Consider the following 19948-nt stretch of genomic DNA (forward strand, 5'->3'; position numbering starts at 1 on the left):
TTTTTACAGTTATGCGGTCTATTCTATATAATACAATTAAGACTAGTCTGTATAATACCATATTGACAGTTTATTCTAATTACAGAATTTCTTGTTTTTATTTCTGGTTGCTTCGCGAACAATGAATATCAACATATAGTAGCTCGATATCTTTACATAACGTCACGTAGATATTAAAATATGTACAAACAGATTGCGTTACTCACATTTAATATTTAACGATTGGCAAGAAACACTAACGCTAATAAATTACCTTTAAACAACGCACGGACAAATAGCAAATTTCTCGCTAGTATAAAAACGACAATCGTGTGATCATTGATATGATGTTTCCTCCTCATCAAATGAATAAATTGTAAACATAGACATTTCTATCTATTTTCGAGAGACGAGATTCTCGTTACGTATAATAAAAACTACAGCTGTTAAAATCGCTCCATTCGTACTTATCTTTGCGATAAGTATATCGTAAATTTTTCCTTTTAAGAAAATACATCATCAAGCTTTTAAAGCTTTTCGATCTCTAGCAAATTTCTTGGGACTTAGACCTCTATATTCCAGGAGTATTATAAAATATCTTTGATCTTTTCCAAGCTCCGTTTAATATTGAGCAGTGGAGCGGAGCAGCGATACGGTCGTGTCTTTTTCGTTTAAAAAAATAAAAAGATTCATGCGGATATTCTATGCAAATTTAAATTACTCTGTTACATTACTTTTTTTTCTGTAATGTTAAATAGAATCGTACGTATAATGACAGAGAAATTTTTCCTAATATTATAATAAAAGTTATATTACACGTAGAAAATAAAATCTTTACGCTTATAAGGTAAATATACTAGTTCGTGAATAGTTAGTAGACATGACCAAATTATTGGACAAAATGACAAATTTTAAATATTAAAAATATAATATTAATATAACATAAATATAATATATTATATTATATTTAATAATATGTACGATTCTAAATAAATTCGTTTATAAAAATTTTAATAGGATGAATTTATTTAGTGTCGTACATATTATCAAAAGAGTAATATTTAAAATTATTGTTATTTCGTTTAATAATTAGATTATGTCCACTAAGTGGTACACATTTACCTTATATAAATTTTCTGATTTCTTTATACTGTTTATTATTATCATTATCTCTCTGTATGATTTATCATTTTCAACTAATGACATATTTGTGAATCACGAATCGATAAATTTCGCCGACTCCGATTTGTCGACTATCTCGCGAAGAGGCCAGGATGAGAGAGAGAGGGAGAGGGAGAAAGTGATTTTCTACGTGGTCCCATAGTGGCCATAGTACGATCATTCCCGGTGTTAATCATTCCGGTTGTCGATCCGATCATCAACACTGCGTCTGATCGCACTCGTCGTGAGAGAAATCGTCGCCGTCGCCACCGCGTTTGATAAGCACCCGTGTATGGTTGTTGTTGCCGTGATTGCCCGGCCGGCCCGCGGTGATCACCTGCACGGTCTGCTGCAGTTGCTGGTCTTCGCTCGCCAATCGCTTATTGCAGTCGTCGTCCCTCGGCACCGCTGCTGCCGGTTGATAGTCACACCTTCTCCTCTCCCGCCATCGGACCTGCGGTCGAGCGGATAAACTGAAACAGTCAACGTTCCATAATGGACTCAACTCGGGCACGCTGCTGTCACTGGCACGATACGGACGGATCATATATATATTATATATATTATATATGTTTCTTTTTCCCTTTTTTCTCCTCCCCATTTCATTCTCTCTCTTTCTTCCCCTCTCGTCGATGGTATATGATTAGTGGCCCGTTGCGGCGTCACCTCATTAAAACGGCACTCCACATCACGTGAGTTAGTATGCGTGTGGGTTAGTACGCGGGTGGATTAGTCGCAGGAGAGGGACCGATCATGTGTGTTAGTCCGCATCGCACCATTGACGAGTCGTGCATACGGGAATTTCCAATCGGGGGAATATTTCTCTCTCGAGCGTCAAGCGCAGATTAAAATTGCATTAAAATTGCATTAAAATTGCAAGAGCGTTCTCCATTACTCTCCCCCATTTATATTAGGTAACGTTACGTTGTAGTTACGTTCTAGGATTTTCTACTATCATGGCATCTCCAAATGGTCTACGAAGTCTACTCGCGACTAAAGAATAGGTGGATTGACAGAAATTAATAGAAATTCGTTCTTCTTATAAATTTTCTTATAAATTCCAAATCGTCACGAATATTTTGAAACAACTTAATTTTTTCTGTTCAAAATTCAATTCATTTATTTAAATTTTTTATAAGAATCGTAAAATATATAATAATGAACTTTTTTTCTTCCATTCCATATTGGAGTAATGTGATAATTTTGTCACTTTAGAATCCTCTTAAACATCAAGAGAAATTATGATGTAGCTATATTTTATCACAATGAATTGAAGAGATTAATATAATCACTTGTAATATAAAATACCTAATAGAAAGTATGCTGATAATAATAATAGGAAGGAATAAAAAGATTCCACAGGCTCTTGAATTAATCCACAATTTAGTAGATAAGAGATTCAATTCCACGAAACGAATTTTCTGTCACTCTCTCTCTTAATCCACCTGGTTCTTTCCTCAAGTCTTATTTCTCGAAGGGTGTCGTGGCAAAGGAGGCGGGAAGCTAGGCGTCATTTAAATCGATTCAATCGCAAGAACCCCGTACTCTCTGTTCGTCAATACTGCATACCGAGACTGTTGTGGCCGTACAGGAATTGGCTCGTTTTCGTAAAAAGGCGCTGCCATCCCACTTTCTCTTGAATTGCGCTATTACCTGTACCACACATAATGAAAATATCATTACATAGCACAAAAGTTACTCCGAAGGTTAAAACGACCGTTTCCATAGTCATAGGAACTTACCTCGCCGTTGCAAAAGCAAAAAAGCACAGCCACACAGAGACCCTGGAAGAGAGAAATTACATTTTACCTTGGTATATCGAGCTCGAAACGTTTCCAAAGAAAATTCCTGTTAACTTTATTACGATTTCTTTCGCATGAGATACGAGGTTTTCCGATTAACTTACAAAAATCGTATCGTCAATGAGCTATGAAATTTTAATTCCCTCCTTCATTATATTTTACGTTATTGTTGTTATAAGGAAGATTGTAATATTTACGTAGTTAGCAAATTTATGTTAAATTTGATATGTCCTAAAATTTTTGTATTATTTAAAAGTCCATCACAATTTTTATATTAATTTAACTCGAGATGAATATGTCAGAAAGTTACATGAACACAAATATTATATAAAAAATTAACACGCAAATGTAATATTTTGACACAATTTGGAAAAAATTGTGGAGGCACATTTCTTTAATAAAATTAATATTCATAATATATAAATTTTAAATTAACAAGTATATTTTATTTATTTATTAATTTACGTTTTTAAAATTATTTTTATATTATTTTGACATTATTACTTACTCAAGAAACTAAAACTAACAACAATACTAAGAAATGTTGAATATTCAGAAAATGTTGAATTTAATACAAAATATTTCTATATAATACAATTATATTATATTAAATTAATTCTCAAGTGTGTAGAAAATTTAACACAAAAAATTCATCAGTTTTAATTTAAATATATAAAATATTTTTTACTATACAACAGATAAGGTAAATTCCACCTTACTTTGTTCTTAAGGCAAGGAGATAATCTTTTTACAATTCAATAAATAAATAAATAAATATTAATTAAATTAGGGATGCTGTATTTAAACTAAATGTTTGTGAAACGTATAAATTTATATATTACAAAAACTTATATTTGCGTTTTCAAATTTTTTTATATTTTGTTTTTCAAATCGTTCCTACATCATATAGGAAATGAATAAATGTAATAAAGGAATTGTGAAGTTAATCGATAAACCACTTTTTACAATGTTTCTCGTTACATGCGACGTTGTTAAGATGCGCATATATGCGTTCTAACAATCGTATTTTTCAGATATAAAATGATTACACCCGAAGGCTTTCAAATATCGAGATAACTGATTCACTCGACAGAATCGTTCAATTAAATAGCAATTCCATCGATTTTATACGATATAAAGCGATTATATAACAATGTAGTCATGTTGACAGTATCGTGCGTGAAAGCGCAATTTCGTACAAAATTTGATTGCTCAATATCCATACTACTTCGAATGAGAATCTAGAAGGATGTCTCTCTATGTCTCTTGCATCGAGGAAAAAAGTATAAATATTGATTTAAAAAATCAAAGTACTTAGTTGGTGAATTTAAATTGCGACAACATTTGAATATTTCGTATACATCAGCGTATACTTGTATTTTTTCCATCGTACAAAAATCGTATTTCTGACTGAACGGAAACCTGATAGTTAAAAAAACGATTGACTGCGTCATATTTCACAAATGTGTATACACATTTGTCTTTAATTATAATTTGCTATTTGATATTAAACTGAAGATTATTTTCAAGAAAGATTAAAAAAATTATCATTGAAAATATTCTGTATTCATCAAATTTGATTATATTTGTAATACTATACATATTTCAATATTCTAAATTAACGAGAGAAATTAACAAAATTCTTTGTTAATTTATTTATATACGAGATAGAATTTTATATGTTATGTGAAGAATTTCTACAATATAATCAAAATTAATTTGACATTGACGAATGCGTTGAAACGTATAAAAGAGTAGGCTGTGATAAAGTGCATATTAAATGCATGAAGCTTTCCGATGCACGAAGCTTTACAATCTGATTCGATGTCTGTTCGAAACATGTGTCACAATGCGCAATACGATTTCCAGACGCATTCATTATATTATACATGTATATATAATTTACTTGTTCATTTCGTTCTTAATGTTAAAGCAATACGCAAAAATACAGAATCACCAACCTGGAAAGAAGCGGTGATTGCTGAAAGGACCTCGTAAAAATTCTCCCAAGGATGATTTTTTGGCGGCCGAAATGGAATTACTAAATAGTGAAGGCCCAAGAGAGGTACTAGAAGTAACGTGGCCCTGACAACAAGATATCAAATAGATTAGATCATGGATTACGAGTATTATGAATAATTATTGCCATTAGTTTGTATTTATAAGATTCTTTGCGAATTTTTGACGAATTATAATATTAGCACTTAATCTCATTGTTAGTTATTACTTAACATTTTACTTAAATTACTAAATTATATTATTTTGTTAATGAAAAAAGCCTGTAATACTGTTAATTGGATGGTTAGGTAAAAGTTGACAAGTTTATAAAAAATAATGCAAATAATTTATCGTGATTCAAAAATTGCACTGTACATGCTCATAAATTTCTGTAGAAAGGAATACGTTCGTTACGCTCTTTGTTTCGTTCTTTTTTGAGCCGTCATGTCAATGTACAATTTGACATGAAAGGCAGCATACAGAAAGTGAAAAATTCAACTACCTGAAAGCTTGCAGCATAGATCGTGAAGGGCGCGTTCCAATGGCGGGACCGGCACGTAACTTCATGAGAAGAACTCGTACGATATTAAACAGGAAAAGTAGATTCAACAAAGTGGAAACGCATACGGGATAAACCAGCACGTTTATATAATTGCCCTCATTGATCCAGCACCTAATCGTAACAATAATTTAATTCGTTACAATTTGTTATTTATTTGTCATATATAATTAATGTAATTAATTATTAATCTTTTAACTTATTTACCAGCTGATGCGCGCTTTTGTTCGCTGATTGCCTGCTCTTCTTTTAATTACAAAGTTGTACATAAAAAGACACGAGAAAATGATACTTTGAATTCTAATGAAGTATATTGTAATAAATTGTGTACACATCCAATTCTTTCTAAAACGTTGAAATTCGGACGCGCGTTCTACCATCAAGAGGATTACAAAATGCTTATTAGCTTATTACACAATACATTCAACGTATGTATAATTTTTGCTTTCATTGAGGCTTTGTGTGGTCACGTCGTGTTTTGAAAGTTGCCTTCGACAGGTTGAAATATTATGCATGTCACTCGTCAGAAATAAACGTATATTTGGTACTTTTATTAATAAGAAAATAGGAAGTGAGAAAGATGGTGTTCGTGCGAAGATCAATCGTACCTCAATTCTTGTGTACCTAAGTATATCCACATTTGTGTGTAGAAAACGCTTAATATAAATCCTTATTCTAACAAACCTGATAGAGGGAGGAAGATGATGAAAAATGTGTCAAGGGGATAACTTCGTGACGAGTTTCCTAATAAATACAGAAAGCTGAGAGGAAGATACGTATAACAGATTGGAGGATCTCTGGCTGCTAGATATTGCCTTAGCGCCGGCCGGTTATAAAATATTTACCCTACATAATAGGAAGAGTACACTGCAGAAATATATCGACGAAAATAGATGGATAAGTCGAAGAGCAGCGGATGCTGACGCGAATCTTGTGTAAAACAACCACGAGAAGATTAAGATTACTGAAATTTAAGAATAAAATCTTACGTTCGCGATAACAATATGTCACTTATATACATGGAACGACAAATATATAAGAAGCTAATAATAAATGGCTCTATTTTTATCAAAATTTGAATTATTTATCTCGATAAGGAACTTCTTAAATAGTTAATTTCAATCGATCTCAACAATTGTCAATTATTAATCAGTACCAATAATGCAAATTATTTCTTATTTAACACAATAGGTTTAAAGAAAATACGATTATCGTGACATGCGAACGTTTCATAAAATTTTCATAATAATGATCGATTCGACAACGTTTACTTTCAATATGAAAGTTGTTTTCATCAATTTGATACTTTATAACGTGGCGTGGATGTGGCTCGTTATCGAGCCGTTTATTTCATCAATGTTCCGATATGTTTCAATCTGCGTCGCTCGTAAAGCTATTTGTACACATACATACGCGGAGCATGTTTCCGGCATCTGGTGTAAAGATTGAGTATCCTCATGTTATTTCGTTATTAAAGCATATGCTGCATGTAATAGTCTTCGAATGAAGTAGTTTTAGTATTTCTACAGTAATAATTTACATAATAATTTTAATTAACCGGTAACAGCTATCATATAATTGACAATGAGCATCATGAAAAATCATTTAATATGCAGAAATGTAGAATCAAGTGACATAAAATCGAAATTGACACAGTATTATTCAAATGTAGAAATTAATTAGATACTTCAATTTCTGAGCTCTAAATAAAAAATAAAATTATAATACAAAAAGTGTAGAGGAGAGGTTATGGCACCCCAGTTACATTTTACACAATAACTTTGTTAATAATCAATATTTAAGTTTAAAACTTGACAATTACATTCGTTAAAATGTTGTTGAATCGATTCTGGGCTCAAAGTTACGAAATATTTATTACTTAGGATACTATTAACAAAAACGTGACGACATTGCATAATGACTCGAAGAAAAAAATGAGTAGTAATGTGGCCTTCCATAAAAATAGCCTTAAAATATTAGTTTTGTTTTTAAAAAACAGTATTTGGTTACAAAATTAACAAAAAAGTAAAACATTTTAAAATGTATGCAAATGAATGTATATACATTCACATAACTTCTGTATATAAGCTACTCAGTACTAAAAATAGTACACGTAATATAAACTATATGTACATCAACAGTAGAGCTACAATCGACTATTAAATAACTATTTTGATGTGAAAATCTCAAAAATGAGATCGTGCGTAATCAATATTCATAGAGGGTCACATTAGCAAGATGCCATGGTATTGTTTAAATTTGCATAACTCAAAATATACATATACAGTAAAATAAAATGTTAAATAACAAATAACACACTCAAAAATACGAAGTAGGTGTAATTAAATGCTAAAGTGTACCTCAGAAACGTTTCGAAATATTTGAAAGTAAAAATGCTATTATAATAAGTGCTGGTTATTGAGTATTGGTAATATTAGCGTTATGATGTAACGGCGAGTTACTGAATTAATAATTCCATAAGTGATCATTAGGATTCGCTATATAATAACAGAGATATTAAGGGAGGCCACAATATCACCTTCTCCTCTATATATAAATCGAAAATGTACATCTAAGATTTATATGCATAAAACTATTAATTTTAGTAAATAACATGATTGAGAAATAATGTCTACGTTGCGTCAATTATCTAACATAGTTATGTACTTAAAATTTTAACGTAGCGTGTCGTATTCAATCTTCGAACTCGTGGAAGCTAAGTCGAGCAACATATATATATATAATGTATTGTAATATATAATGTAATAGATACCTTATATTGAGCTATAGCACAATAAATAGTATTTGATGGTCGAAATTGCAATATGGCATGTTTATTAAATTTTACTAATTTTTTTATTAATTTCAAAATATTTTCGAGCCTTTATATTTCAGATTTTCGTGTAAAACTCGTGTTGCGAAACCCCGCGGCAAAGGAAAATATCTACGTGCGTTAGGAAGTTGCGCTATGAACTAAATAAAAAAATCGATGTAAAACGCGTGCTATGTAACACGATGAATTGTTCTCCAAAAAGGGTAAACCAACAATGGTTTTTTTGTGATCGAGACCTCGCTTTTAGTAAAGTAACAATGGTACTCAAAAGCGCTGATTCATTCTCAGGGATTTTCTCGGGTATATCTATAGTGTAGAAAAACTTAAAGCTATGTTTTATTAGCCTTGCAATTTCTGATCGCATCGTAACTTTGAAAACTCAAGAAGTTACGGAAGTAATATTAAATTAATTAAAATCCTATTTAATCGTATTAAAAAAATCGCGTTGCCAAAAAAACAATGCTATGATAAACATTTATACGGGCATTATATAAGGTTTTATAAAAGTTATCTATCTGAAATTTTCTGAAAAATATAGAAAGAAATAGGAATATAAAGTAGCCGTCATATATTATTATGATCCTGATGGATATGAAAATATTTTTGCCTCATTTCATATCATATTTCCTTATAGTGATCTCCATATAAAAATTTATATTTTAGAAGATCATGGTATTTATGCATAAGGGATGTTGCATCACTATATGAAAGTCTTCTTTTTTCGGAGAAAAAAAGTTTCTGTAGTAAGTTGTGTAAGGTGATTCTCTCCTCGCGGGTATAAAATGGTTTCGCATAAAAAGGTTAAATATGAAATTTAGAAAGATGATTTTAGAGAGAAAAAGGGGTGTGTTTTAGGTGTATTGTTTTCTTAATGATTTAATTACGGTCTAACAAAATACGAATTTGCCTAATACACTTGTATTAATACACAAATTATTTTTTGGGGATTTTCCTTTCAGAATTTTCTTGTTTAATAAAAAACTTTTGTCAAAATAAAATATAAAAAATAAAATATTATAATTTATTACCATATTATTCTAACATATTTGTTTGTTAAATCATTAAAACATTTTGCCAATTATACCCGATATTGCTTCGGATGCAGGAGGAAATGACTACTTTGTTTATATAAGCGCATTGATTTCTCAGCAAGTCATGTCGACAGTTTTCGTTCAGCTGTCGTATATAATGGAACGGTAATGTGATTGTCGCACCGTGGTTTCGATCTTCTACCATGGCACATTTAGCTACCGCGCACTTCATGGTGGCGGACATACCTAATTTTCCCATCACGTACGCAGCTGACCGCATGCTGTTCTTGCTGAGAAATTAGTGTAGACCTTAGTACCCTTTCCGTGGTCGATAGGTACCACAGGTCAATAGTCCCCTTCAACGAATCCCAAACACTTCAATTAGTAGACACATTCATTCCCCGTAGTTTATCGGAAACGCAGAAAGCGAAATTGTACTAAATTGAGAAAATACTAATTTTCATAATTGTATTTTTACACGCGCTACGTGCTTATCAATTGAAAAAATGTTCGGAGTAGGGATGGCACTCCAAAACCAAACTCGCAGCCTAAATATGTAAACAAACAGATTAGTTTTGCTTCAGGGAAGCAAAATTCAGAAGCAGAGCTATATTCATATTTTGAATATAGGAACAAAACCAAAAAAGCAAATACATATATCAAAAGTAATATACTTTTTTTTCTATATGTATGTATTTTATTTCTTCAAATGTTTTCTATGTTACACGATACGCAAAATTATAAATAGAATTCTATTCCGAATTGGGACACGAATTATAGAACGTCTAAAGTGGGTTTAACATATGGAATTTAAAAAAGAACTGTAATACGTTAAGATTTGATTGTTGGAATCAGTATGTAATGCTTATGTTTGTTTTAGCATTTCTCAGGATATTTACAGTGAGAAGTATTTACTATCCATAAAACGTGGAACTCAAATAAAACCGAGAAAATACGTTAATCAATTATCGTATCACATGTGTTATTCATTTCTTTCCTGATACACAATGTTTGATTAAATCTCAAAAGATACACTACAAATGATGAAGCTTTTAATTTCAATTTTATGAATTAATAAATACGATATTGCATTAACCATTTCCACATTTTAATGTCATGAAAAATAGAAAAAAGTAAATGCGATAGTACTTTATTTTTTCTGGCTATTATATACGATAAAAGCTTTTTTAATCTACTTTGAGATTGAATCTTTTATCCGATTTTGATTTCTCTTTATCCATTTTGTGAACAAAAGCTTCTCTTAATGCTACTAGCAAAGTAATTTGTTTTACAAGTGCAATTGATCATTGACAAATTGTTACTTACTGCTCAGTGTCTGCAGGATCGTCGCTGGATGCACGTAAAACTGTATATAAAGTGACGATTACAGCTGGCACTGGCCATCCGAGTCCCATCAGCCAATTCACTAATTTATGCTCGCTAGTGAATGCACTCACTAGCAACGTATGCAGGTAGAAACCTTCGCAGAGCATCCAAGCGTAGTTTGTTAATAGAAAGTAATGAAGGACTACGTGCAGAACGCGACAAGGTATCTGTAAAGCACATGATAGTTCATGAACACCTCTTCAAAGTTAGTCAAGTCGTATTCGCTTGATAACAGTCAGAGTAATTGTACCATTTAAAGTTTAAATATAATCCGACAATATTTTCTGATGATGTTAATAATTCTCATTTTTTAATAAATCTATATAATCAAATAAATTGTTATCATTTTTAACCAATTTTTAATCACACCAACATATAATATTTACATAAAAAAATATTTTCCACATTTAACTTTGTATCACAATTAGCTTAATAAATTCTACTCTGTATGTTCAACTAATTGTAAAATAATACATAATTAACGTCATAAACATTTTTAACATATTCATTTTTCACTAACATAAACAATTAAAAAAATTTTTATAAATTATATGGTTTCATTTGTTTAAATTATAAACGTATTTCTTTTTCTTTTTCATAAGTAGCTAAACTGCTTGAAAAAGAAAAATATTATTAAGTTTTAAAGTTTTAATGATGGCACAAATACCATTTCCGTTGTTTTAATAAGCATCGTGAATTACAAATAAAACATAGCTCCTTATTTTCATATATCTTTATATATCTTTTTTTCATGGACTTTTACTATATTTATATTCTTAATACATACGCCATTATTAAGTAGTAGATCCGTATTCGCTACTATGAACCTGTACCAAATCAGCCACAAGGCATTGTTGAATGCGAACGAGGTGAATAGATTCATGTGCAGTGTAATCCGTGCGCATCTGAGAGATCTGTGTGAAAAGAAAGTTCTCTCAATTGCACTTCTCTCAAATCTTCTCTCAATAAATTCTAATTTCATGTTAAAGGACAGTAAAGAAAGATCTAGAAATTCACCGAACAATTGTACGTGAATGACATTCATCTAGATTGAACCGCTATTTAAGCTGCACTAGTTTCTCGAATAGAGTGAATAGTCTGCCGGTATATATATACCTTCAATAATAAGATTTACATATAAGATATGAAATGTCTAAAGTTCATTCAATTTCAATAATTCTGTAACATATATAATAAATGGCTAAAGTAACGGGAGGGTCCCAGATGCGCACAAAAAATATCGGACACAGGTTGTTCACAGACAGAAACTCAATCGGACACAGATTGAAAGGAACATACGACAACTTCCATCGGATACAGTTCCAATCGGACACAGGTTGAAACGGACACACGATGGATCCAATTGGATACAATCCCAATCGGACACAAGTTAAAACGGGTAAAGATGCAATCTACCTCAGTCACCTCGAAAATCAATAAAATTAGACTTATTCGACGCGTTTTTGCATGAAACGAAAGAATCTGGCAGAAATAACCGTCGCTCTGCGAACCGAGATATTAGGCGTTAAAGTTGACGACTATTGATTAGCAAATCTGCCACACTGCGAAATTGTAACCCATGTAGACAATGGGGTGTGTGGACAGTAGCGTTCAGGTTCGTGATGGCTACGCCGCCCTGAACAAAAAAAAAATAACCTATCCTACCCGCTTGGGGTATCCTAACCGCGTGGAAGTTACAGCTGGGACAGTGTCCGCTTAGAATATTTTTAACTCATGAAGACAGGGGGTGTGAGAACAGTCTTTTTAGAGACACTAAAAACCCATTTGGAATTCGGGATGTGAGAATTTTTACCCGTTTAACTTGTATCCGAATGGAATCATCGTGTATCCGTTTTAACTTGTGTCCGATTCGGATCATGTGTCCATTTCAATCTGTGTCCGATTGGAACAATCTGCTGTGTCCGATATTTTTTGTGCGCATCTGGGACCTTCCCAAAATAACATTTTAATACCTCTATAAATAAATATAAATTAAGTGCTTTTAATATTGTCAAATAATATGTATTTCTTTTTGCCTTTTATCTTTTGAGATTCTTAAAAAGTCTTTTTCCGGGGCTTTTATTATAATAAAAACCCGCGACTTTTATCATTAAATTAAAAAGTTATACTTTTTCTCATAAGCGATCTAATTTAGACGTATTTCAAACGCGAGATACCTACAAAAGTAATTCTCAAAGTTTTTGAATTAACGTACTCTGGAACGCATACAAATTTTAATATCCTGTTGAGATAGCACAGATAATAACAACGTCAATAAATTTATACTTACCGGAAGTACGTGAGAATTCCTAAGGAAAGCAAGAGAGCTACCAAGGATATCGCGTATCCCACCTCGTAGATTCCATTTATACTTTGCTGCCACTGTAATCAAATTATCAAAAATTTAAACTTCGTCTTGCATTTCTAAACTGTTTCTGATAATTTTTAGAGTGGTGCCTTAATTTTTATTAATTCGTATTAGCGGATGACACAAGTTACGATTCTATTATATCGTAGAAAATTTCGCAAATTTAAATTAAGAATCGACTATGGTGTAGTCGAGAGCGAGTAACGCGAATCTGACCCCAATCGTTTCTTTGATTAATTATCATGTCGTCGTTGCAATCTCCGTTGCTCGTGTACCATAGAAGAGACTAACTACCATCTAGATTTGTTGTATTTCATGTTGTGTACATTAATTCTTTTTTAGAAAGCATTCTTTCTAAAATATGTTATAAGTTTGATAGATAATATATTTTAAAATTCATGTAAATACAAAATTCTTACGAAAATTTGATCAAAACCGTAAAAATGTATATTTTTAGATAAGTACACTGAAAAAAGTTACTAAATTTTAATAAATACTTGCTTAAATAGTACTTAAATATTTACCAAATGTAAACGTATATTTATTTGGTACAAGAATATTAATTTTATTTAAATATCATTTTTTTAGTAAGTATTTATATTTATTACAAGTAAACGTTTAGTTAGTACTATTTAAACAAATATTCATTAAAATTTAATAAAATTTTTTCAGTGTCTAAGCTTTTTACTAAGTACTATGTAAACTCAGTTATTTTTCAGCGGGTATCAAATGAAAGAAGATTAAATAAATTTTTTGAAAGTAAAAAGAAACTGCAGAACAGATAGTGCAACTACATAAACTTAACGTGAGACAAGTATTAAAAAAGTTATGGATTCATTCTTTGTATTCTTTGTTTCTTTTTAACATTATTTCAGAGCGAAAACTTTTGGAATTTACGGGGGCTCAAAAATCTACGTTTATTATCCAAGCCTGTCATAACGACGTTTTCACTGTCGTAAATGCATTCTCGTAATAATATTCATACTTGAAACTAGCTTTCGGAAATCCACGGATTTCGTGGATGCTAGAAAGTCGAGAAGCCTCGGAGCTTAGACCAAAATCATAAAAAAATTACAAGTTTGTCAGGCAAATCCGTTTGCCCATTTTTTCGTTCGAAATATGCGACGAGCAGCGCAGCTCGCCCAGCGTAGTCGTTTTAAAATTCATCCGCTTACGAGATCCTCCGTGTCCCTCGAGCCCCCTCGCAACCAACATACTTCCTTTACGCCGTCGCATGCAAATCTTGCCACATCTGCAAAGCAAAGTCCGCTAGTAATAGGGCTTCGTAACGTTGTCCTATGTATGACAAATGTCTGCCAAGCACGAAGTGTTTATGAGCTCGCTGTCCGAAAAACCTGCCACATGATCTGCATCAAGGACGACGAAGGCTTAGAAAATTAATCGAGCTTGTCTCGACTATACGGAAGGAAAATTCAGACTTTGACCGAGCGCCTGAATGTGTAATCCCGCTTGTTAAATATATAAAGTAACCAGAGAACCTCGGTGGTTCGCGATCAAAAGGATCTATTCCTGTATCTATTAGAAATGAATGATGATAGAGAGAGAGAGAGAGAGAGAGAGAGAGAGAGTGTGTCAGGAAAGACATTAACCCGTTGTTCCCAACAGGCTTGGAAGAGCAGCGTTATTCTTAACCGCCACCGTACGAACGTCACATTACGTATTAATGCTACGGTTGCACGTAGGTGAAAGCCTACAAGTCTCCGCTTTCATAGCCTAGCGCTACTCATGGATAAGGTGCTGCAGCTTAAATTGCATGCAAATGTAAATTAATATTTAACTCTGAGTGCATAAATCTCTTTGCAGTACCGGCGATTATGCGAACGCTCTCAAAACAATTAAGAAGAAATTAACAAAATAATAAAAATTACTTATAGATATATATAGCAAATAAATACTTTATAAAATTTTAATAATTTATTTTAACGAATTAAATATACAAATTTTATGAAATATTAATTTGCTTCGGCAAAACTTTTTGAGAAGGTAATCTAATTTTTCGCAAGTACAGTTTATTACAATATATTATCAAAATAAGGTTATATATAAAACAGCGAGAATATTTTGATTTTAGTTGAAATGAAAACATTTTAATTTTAAATTTCTTATTTGAGAAGTCAAGTAATCCACAAAGAGAGCTAAATATATCAAATAAGATTGCAAAGCAGTTGAAAGTAAAATACAGCGAGTTCGCATCTTTAATTAATTCATATCTTCAATCGAATAGATGAATATAATTATGAAAATTAGTCCAAACCTTTAAACGGATTTCACGCCATGCCACAGTAGTCACCGCTAAATAATTCATGAAGTTAGAGTATGCAGTCTGAATACTCTAGGCTCTACCTTGAGATTACACGGCACTTGATATGATAATAGTAAGTGGATATGAGCCTGGGTCTCTCTTCTTCGGGCCGGTCCAATCGGATTAACACGGGTCCCGGAAATTATACCACTGTTGCATGCGAGGACACGATAAATTTTATCAACGCGAACAAAACGATAATTGTATCCCAACGCTTCGCTTGGTTTATTATGTATTGATAACGGGGATTACACTATCTCCCGTACTACATTGCAGCTTATTGTCGTTTGCATCCGCGATCCCGTTAATATTAGGAGATAGATGAATCCTCAATTTCGTACGTGTCGTATTGTCGAATTGAAATGGAGCTAACACTGTTTACCAATCGTATTGGATTTGGTTCAAAGTTCGCGATGCAAATGCAATAAATTCTCTCAAAATGTAACAATATCATATAATATCATCGATTCGACAACGAGAGCTGCAAATCTATAAAATAATAAATCGAAATGATATAAATATATTTACATTTCATATTGCATATTGTCAATTATCATAATGTATTATAATTACAGATGTCTTTTCCCTGCGTTTTGATATTATAAAATATTTCTGATATTGTATATATATTTCTTGTACATGTATAAATGACACCAAAATTTTATACATAACTATAATTGGAATCTACCAAAATTGCAAGTAATACATATTGTTCTGAAATGTTTAATCTATACAATGAATATATTATATAATTGATCTTTTTACATGCTTATAATTGTTCGCACTCTTAGGTGCCCTTCATATCTTTGTATTGTATTTTGAAAAAACTGAGAGTCTTGTATTTCTTGTTATTTGATTTCAAAATTGCAGGTTTATATTTTATTGCGAGCACGATACATTTGTATTTCTCAGAAAGTAAAACAATAAAATTAGTTATATCATTGGTGTATGCATAAAGGGGAAGTTCCAAACAAAACTCTCCGAAATTCTTTTTATTCATTTTTCATATTTAATTATAAAAAACACAACTTTATTTCTGACTTTGAGTAAATTTTTTGTTATCACATAAAGTATTTCTTTCTCCACATTACGACTATGTAAGTAATTTCTGGAGTTTCCGTTAGTTTGACTAGTTAGAGCTTTGACAAGTGTATAAAGAAAACTTTTTCACGATTTTTGAGCTAAAAACTGAATATGCGCTGAGATATTAATGAGAGAATTCCATATTTCGCCTATACTTTCTTCAGGTAAAAAAATTATGATTTAAAAAACCTAATATTCTTCCTATTTTTAAAATCAAGAACGAGAAGGAGACTTTCCAAGCTCTGAAATATTCAAAAAAGCAATTTATTCACACGAAAAATTGCTATTTATATAATATTATATAACAGAACTAATAATAAGCCTTTCAGAAAAAATTCTGAATATACAAACTATAAATTATGTATAGGTATTATATTATCAATTTCATGTATGCAAAATGGAATATGTGATATATTTTTTCTGGACGCAAATACATTATAGTTGCGTGAATGATGTCTATACAAAACGAATAATAATGCATCGATCATAGTTCGTCCATTAAAAAAATTCTGTACTTTAGCCTCAAAGATTGATGATTTTCAGGAATTTTTTTAAGGAATAATAAATAATGATCCTTTCAGAGAAATTTATATTTCTGTTTTATGACTATTATGTTATATCAGAAACAGACCATTAAAGATCATACGTCACTATTCAATAACTTAAAACTTTAGCAATTTTTCAATAAAATTTAAAATATTTTCCAAATATACTTTCTGAAAATAAAAAAAATATTTAAAAAAATCGATATTTTCTAAAATATAGAGAGACTCTTTAATTTTTATTTATTTCAAGCTCTCTAAACAAATAATGGTTCTACAATGTGTTATACGAAGAGTCAAAGGAGTTCTCTGAACTAAATGTAATGAAAATACTTTTAATTTTCTCTTGTGCTTGCCTGCCATTAGTTAATCTTTGTAATTATCTCTGTAATAATTTAGAACTGGAAGTTTAAGAGAAAGTTTCGGACTACTTGCTTTTCATGCGCAGAATATAAAAGGAAGTTCAGAATTTTCAAGAATTAAATTTCAGAGCTACGAATAGATAGCGAAATCTTGTTTATCATTTAAACACAAGTTAGTGCAAACGGCGTTTACTTAACAAGGCAACTGATTCCAGTACAACACAGTACAATGTCATGCAATACGTAACAGTTCGTTGCAAATTTTATGTAATCAAATTGTATATCTCTTTCGTTTTCAGTTCTTTCTTGTCTTTACTAAAAGTACGACAAACATCTATCACATAAATATTAACTGCTATTTAAATTGCAAACTATAATAAAAATGTAATCTCATCGAGAAATAATCAATGTCATGCAAATATCACGTGACATTCATAGCAAACTGTATATAACTAAGTTGTGCAACTGCTATTCGTTTTCAGTTTCCTATTCAGTTTCTTCTACTAGATAAAAGTGTAATAAACGTCTGTCACATAAATTATTCTGGAACTTTGTGTGAATTTTTTTGCAGAACTTATTTTTTCTTTTGGGACATAAAAGTCGCATATTGCTAAACGGTATTAAAGTACGTAAGTAAATTCATGCACATTCTTTGTTACATTGTATTTTCAATTACAGCGTATTTTATGCAATTTCATAAGCAACGCTTTTAGATAATAAATGCGATGCAAATAATTTTCTTTTAAAATGATTACCAAACAAAAGCAAACGGATTGATGCTGACAATGAGAATTTCAATCAATTTACATGCTTTCGAAGAACGAGACTACGAGTATACAATTACTGTCCAATGCATTTTAAGTGTATTTATTTGCATAAGCCGTTTTCTAGTTTTACGATAATATTTGTCTTAGAGTCTAGATGTTGCAGATGTTAGAAATGCGAATCAATGATGATACGTAAACGTTCATCGTGTATAGGAATGAATACAAAGGCTTTTGTCACACCGTCGCAGCACTACGGCGCAAAGAATCGGTTTCATTTAAACATGCAACGCCACATACGCGAGGAGAATTCAGTTCACGTCAGACACGTGTGAATTAAAAACTCTGGAATAGACCGCCATTTCTGCGAGAGGCAAATATATCACTATGTAATTTGCAAAACAAAAAAAAGGGAAAAAGGGACAGAAAAGAGATAGAAAGGGCGCGCACAAAGGTAACTCGGTTACGACGGTGTATCATTAGCAGAGTCTAATGAATCCGTTTGCAATTTCGTGTTTCACAGAATAGCTGTCGAGAATAGAAGGATTAAGTAAACAAGAAGATTACTCAAATAGAAATTATTCAGGCAGATTACATAACTAGACAAGAATGGTAGCCGTGGTACATGCAAAAATATAACCTCCCGAGCTTTCGGTTAAGCCATCTGACCTCATTCTCTGAACCTGCAAGATAAGTACGCGTCTTATCAGTGTTCATGAAATACAGAGTATCTTCTACTATTGTGTTTCTTACAACAAATCCTTTACATTGTACGAATGAGTATAACCGTGCGAATTGGTGTAATGAATAATCGCCTCTAAATTGTAATTATACAAAGGAACACTCGGGGATATTCAATGTTAAATTAATTTTCATTTAACATACACTAGAGTAGACAATTGGAATAGCGAGATACTCGTTATATTGTTAATAACTCGAAAAGTTCAATCTCTAAAAATGTAGATTAATCTCTAAAATTAGAAACTAAATAAAATGTAAGAATTATATTTGATGATCAAATATCTAAATATATTTATTTTTTGAAAAAGATCAAATCACAATATTTCAAATTTTTCTTATGTTAACCACAATGAGGACTCCCGAAATTCAATGTCTCAAATTTTCTTATACAGGGTGTTTCCAAATTAAATGGCAAAACTTCGGGAGCGTGTAGAGGAGTAAAAAACTAAGAAAAAAAGTCCTATAGACATATGCTCGTTTTTGCTCCGTTTCAGAGAAATCGAAAAAAAATGTTTACATTTCTTGCCATATCTAGCACCGACATATTTGATTACATTTTCCACTTTCTGTTATGAATTTGTCAGTCGCTCTTTGAAAGCCTTTAACAGTAGATGAATTTTGTCTTTTGCAATATGCCGCGTACGTATTCTAATAGTGAATATGCTGATATGGTTTTTGTATACGGTTTCTGCAACGGTAATGCTTTAAAGGCGGTGCGAGAATATGCACGACGATTTCCAAACAGAAGAGTGCCAAACCGAAGAGTGTTTATGTTGACATTTAATAGATTGCGAGAGACTGGAACATTTTCAATTCGACAAGAAAACAACCGATTTCAAGCAGCGTTACGAAGAGATTTGCAGGCAGGGAATCGTATTTTACAACATTTTGACAATCATCCTGAGACCAGCGTTCGGAATGCGTCGGCTGTATTGGGAGTGTCACCACAAACAATTTGGCGAACTGTAAAAGGAGATAATCGCTATCCCTACCACATTCAAAAAGTGCAAAATTTA

At 31.8% G+C, this 19948-nt stretch overlaps 2 protein-coding genes across 6 annotated transcripts in view; one reads left to right on the forward strand and one right to left on the reverse strand.

Moving 5' to 3' along the window:
• Positions 1-982: 982 nt before the first annotated feature.
• Dh31-R (Diuretic hormone 31 Receptor) overlaps positions 983-19948 on the reverse strand; it is a 107507-nt gene continuing 88541 nt past the window's right edge. For 3 of the 4 annotated variants that reach the window (XM_018457126.1, XM_018457127.1, XM_018457128.1), the window contains 8 exons: positions 13040-13131; positions 11537-11663; positions 10690-10916; positions 5443-5613; positions 4904-5027; positions 2883-2924; positions 2710-2793; positions 983-1594 (listed from right to left, as the gene is read on the reverse strand). In XM_018457126.1, the coding sequence (XP_018312628.1) occupies positions 1358-1594; positions 2710-2793; positions 2883-2924; positions 4904-5027; positions 5443-5613; positions 10690-10916; positions 11537-11663; positions 13040-13131 (1104 nt within the window). In that variant the 3' untranslated portion in view covers positions 983-1357. Of the gene's footprint in view, positions 1614-2709; positions 2794-2882; positions 2925-4903; positions 5028-5442; positions 5614-10689; positions 10917-11536; positions 11664-13039; positions 13132-19948 lie in introns of all 4 variants that reach the window. The other variant, XM_018457129.1, reaches the window with a different exon arrangement.
• Positions 17922-19948, forward strand: part of LOC108728533 (esterase FE4-like) — a 32135-nt gene continuing 30108 nt past the window's right edge. The window contains exon 1 of one of the 2 annotated variants that reach the window (XM_018457116.1): positions 17922-18056. The gene's annotated coding sequence lies outside the window, so the exon portion shown is untranslated. The remainder of the gene's footprint in view (positions 18057-19948) is intronic. The other variant, XM_018457117.1, reaches the window with a different exon arrangement.

Source organism: Mycetomoellerius zeteki, unplaced genomic scaffold (assembly GCF_001594055.1).
Source record: "Mycetomoellerius zeteki isolate Tzet28-1 unplaced genomic scaffold, Tzet1.0 scaffold62, whole genome shotgun sequence".
Lineage (NCBI taxonomy): Eukaryota > Metazoa > Arthropoda > Insecta > Hymenoptera > Formicidae > Mycetomoellerius > Mycetomoellerius zeteki.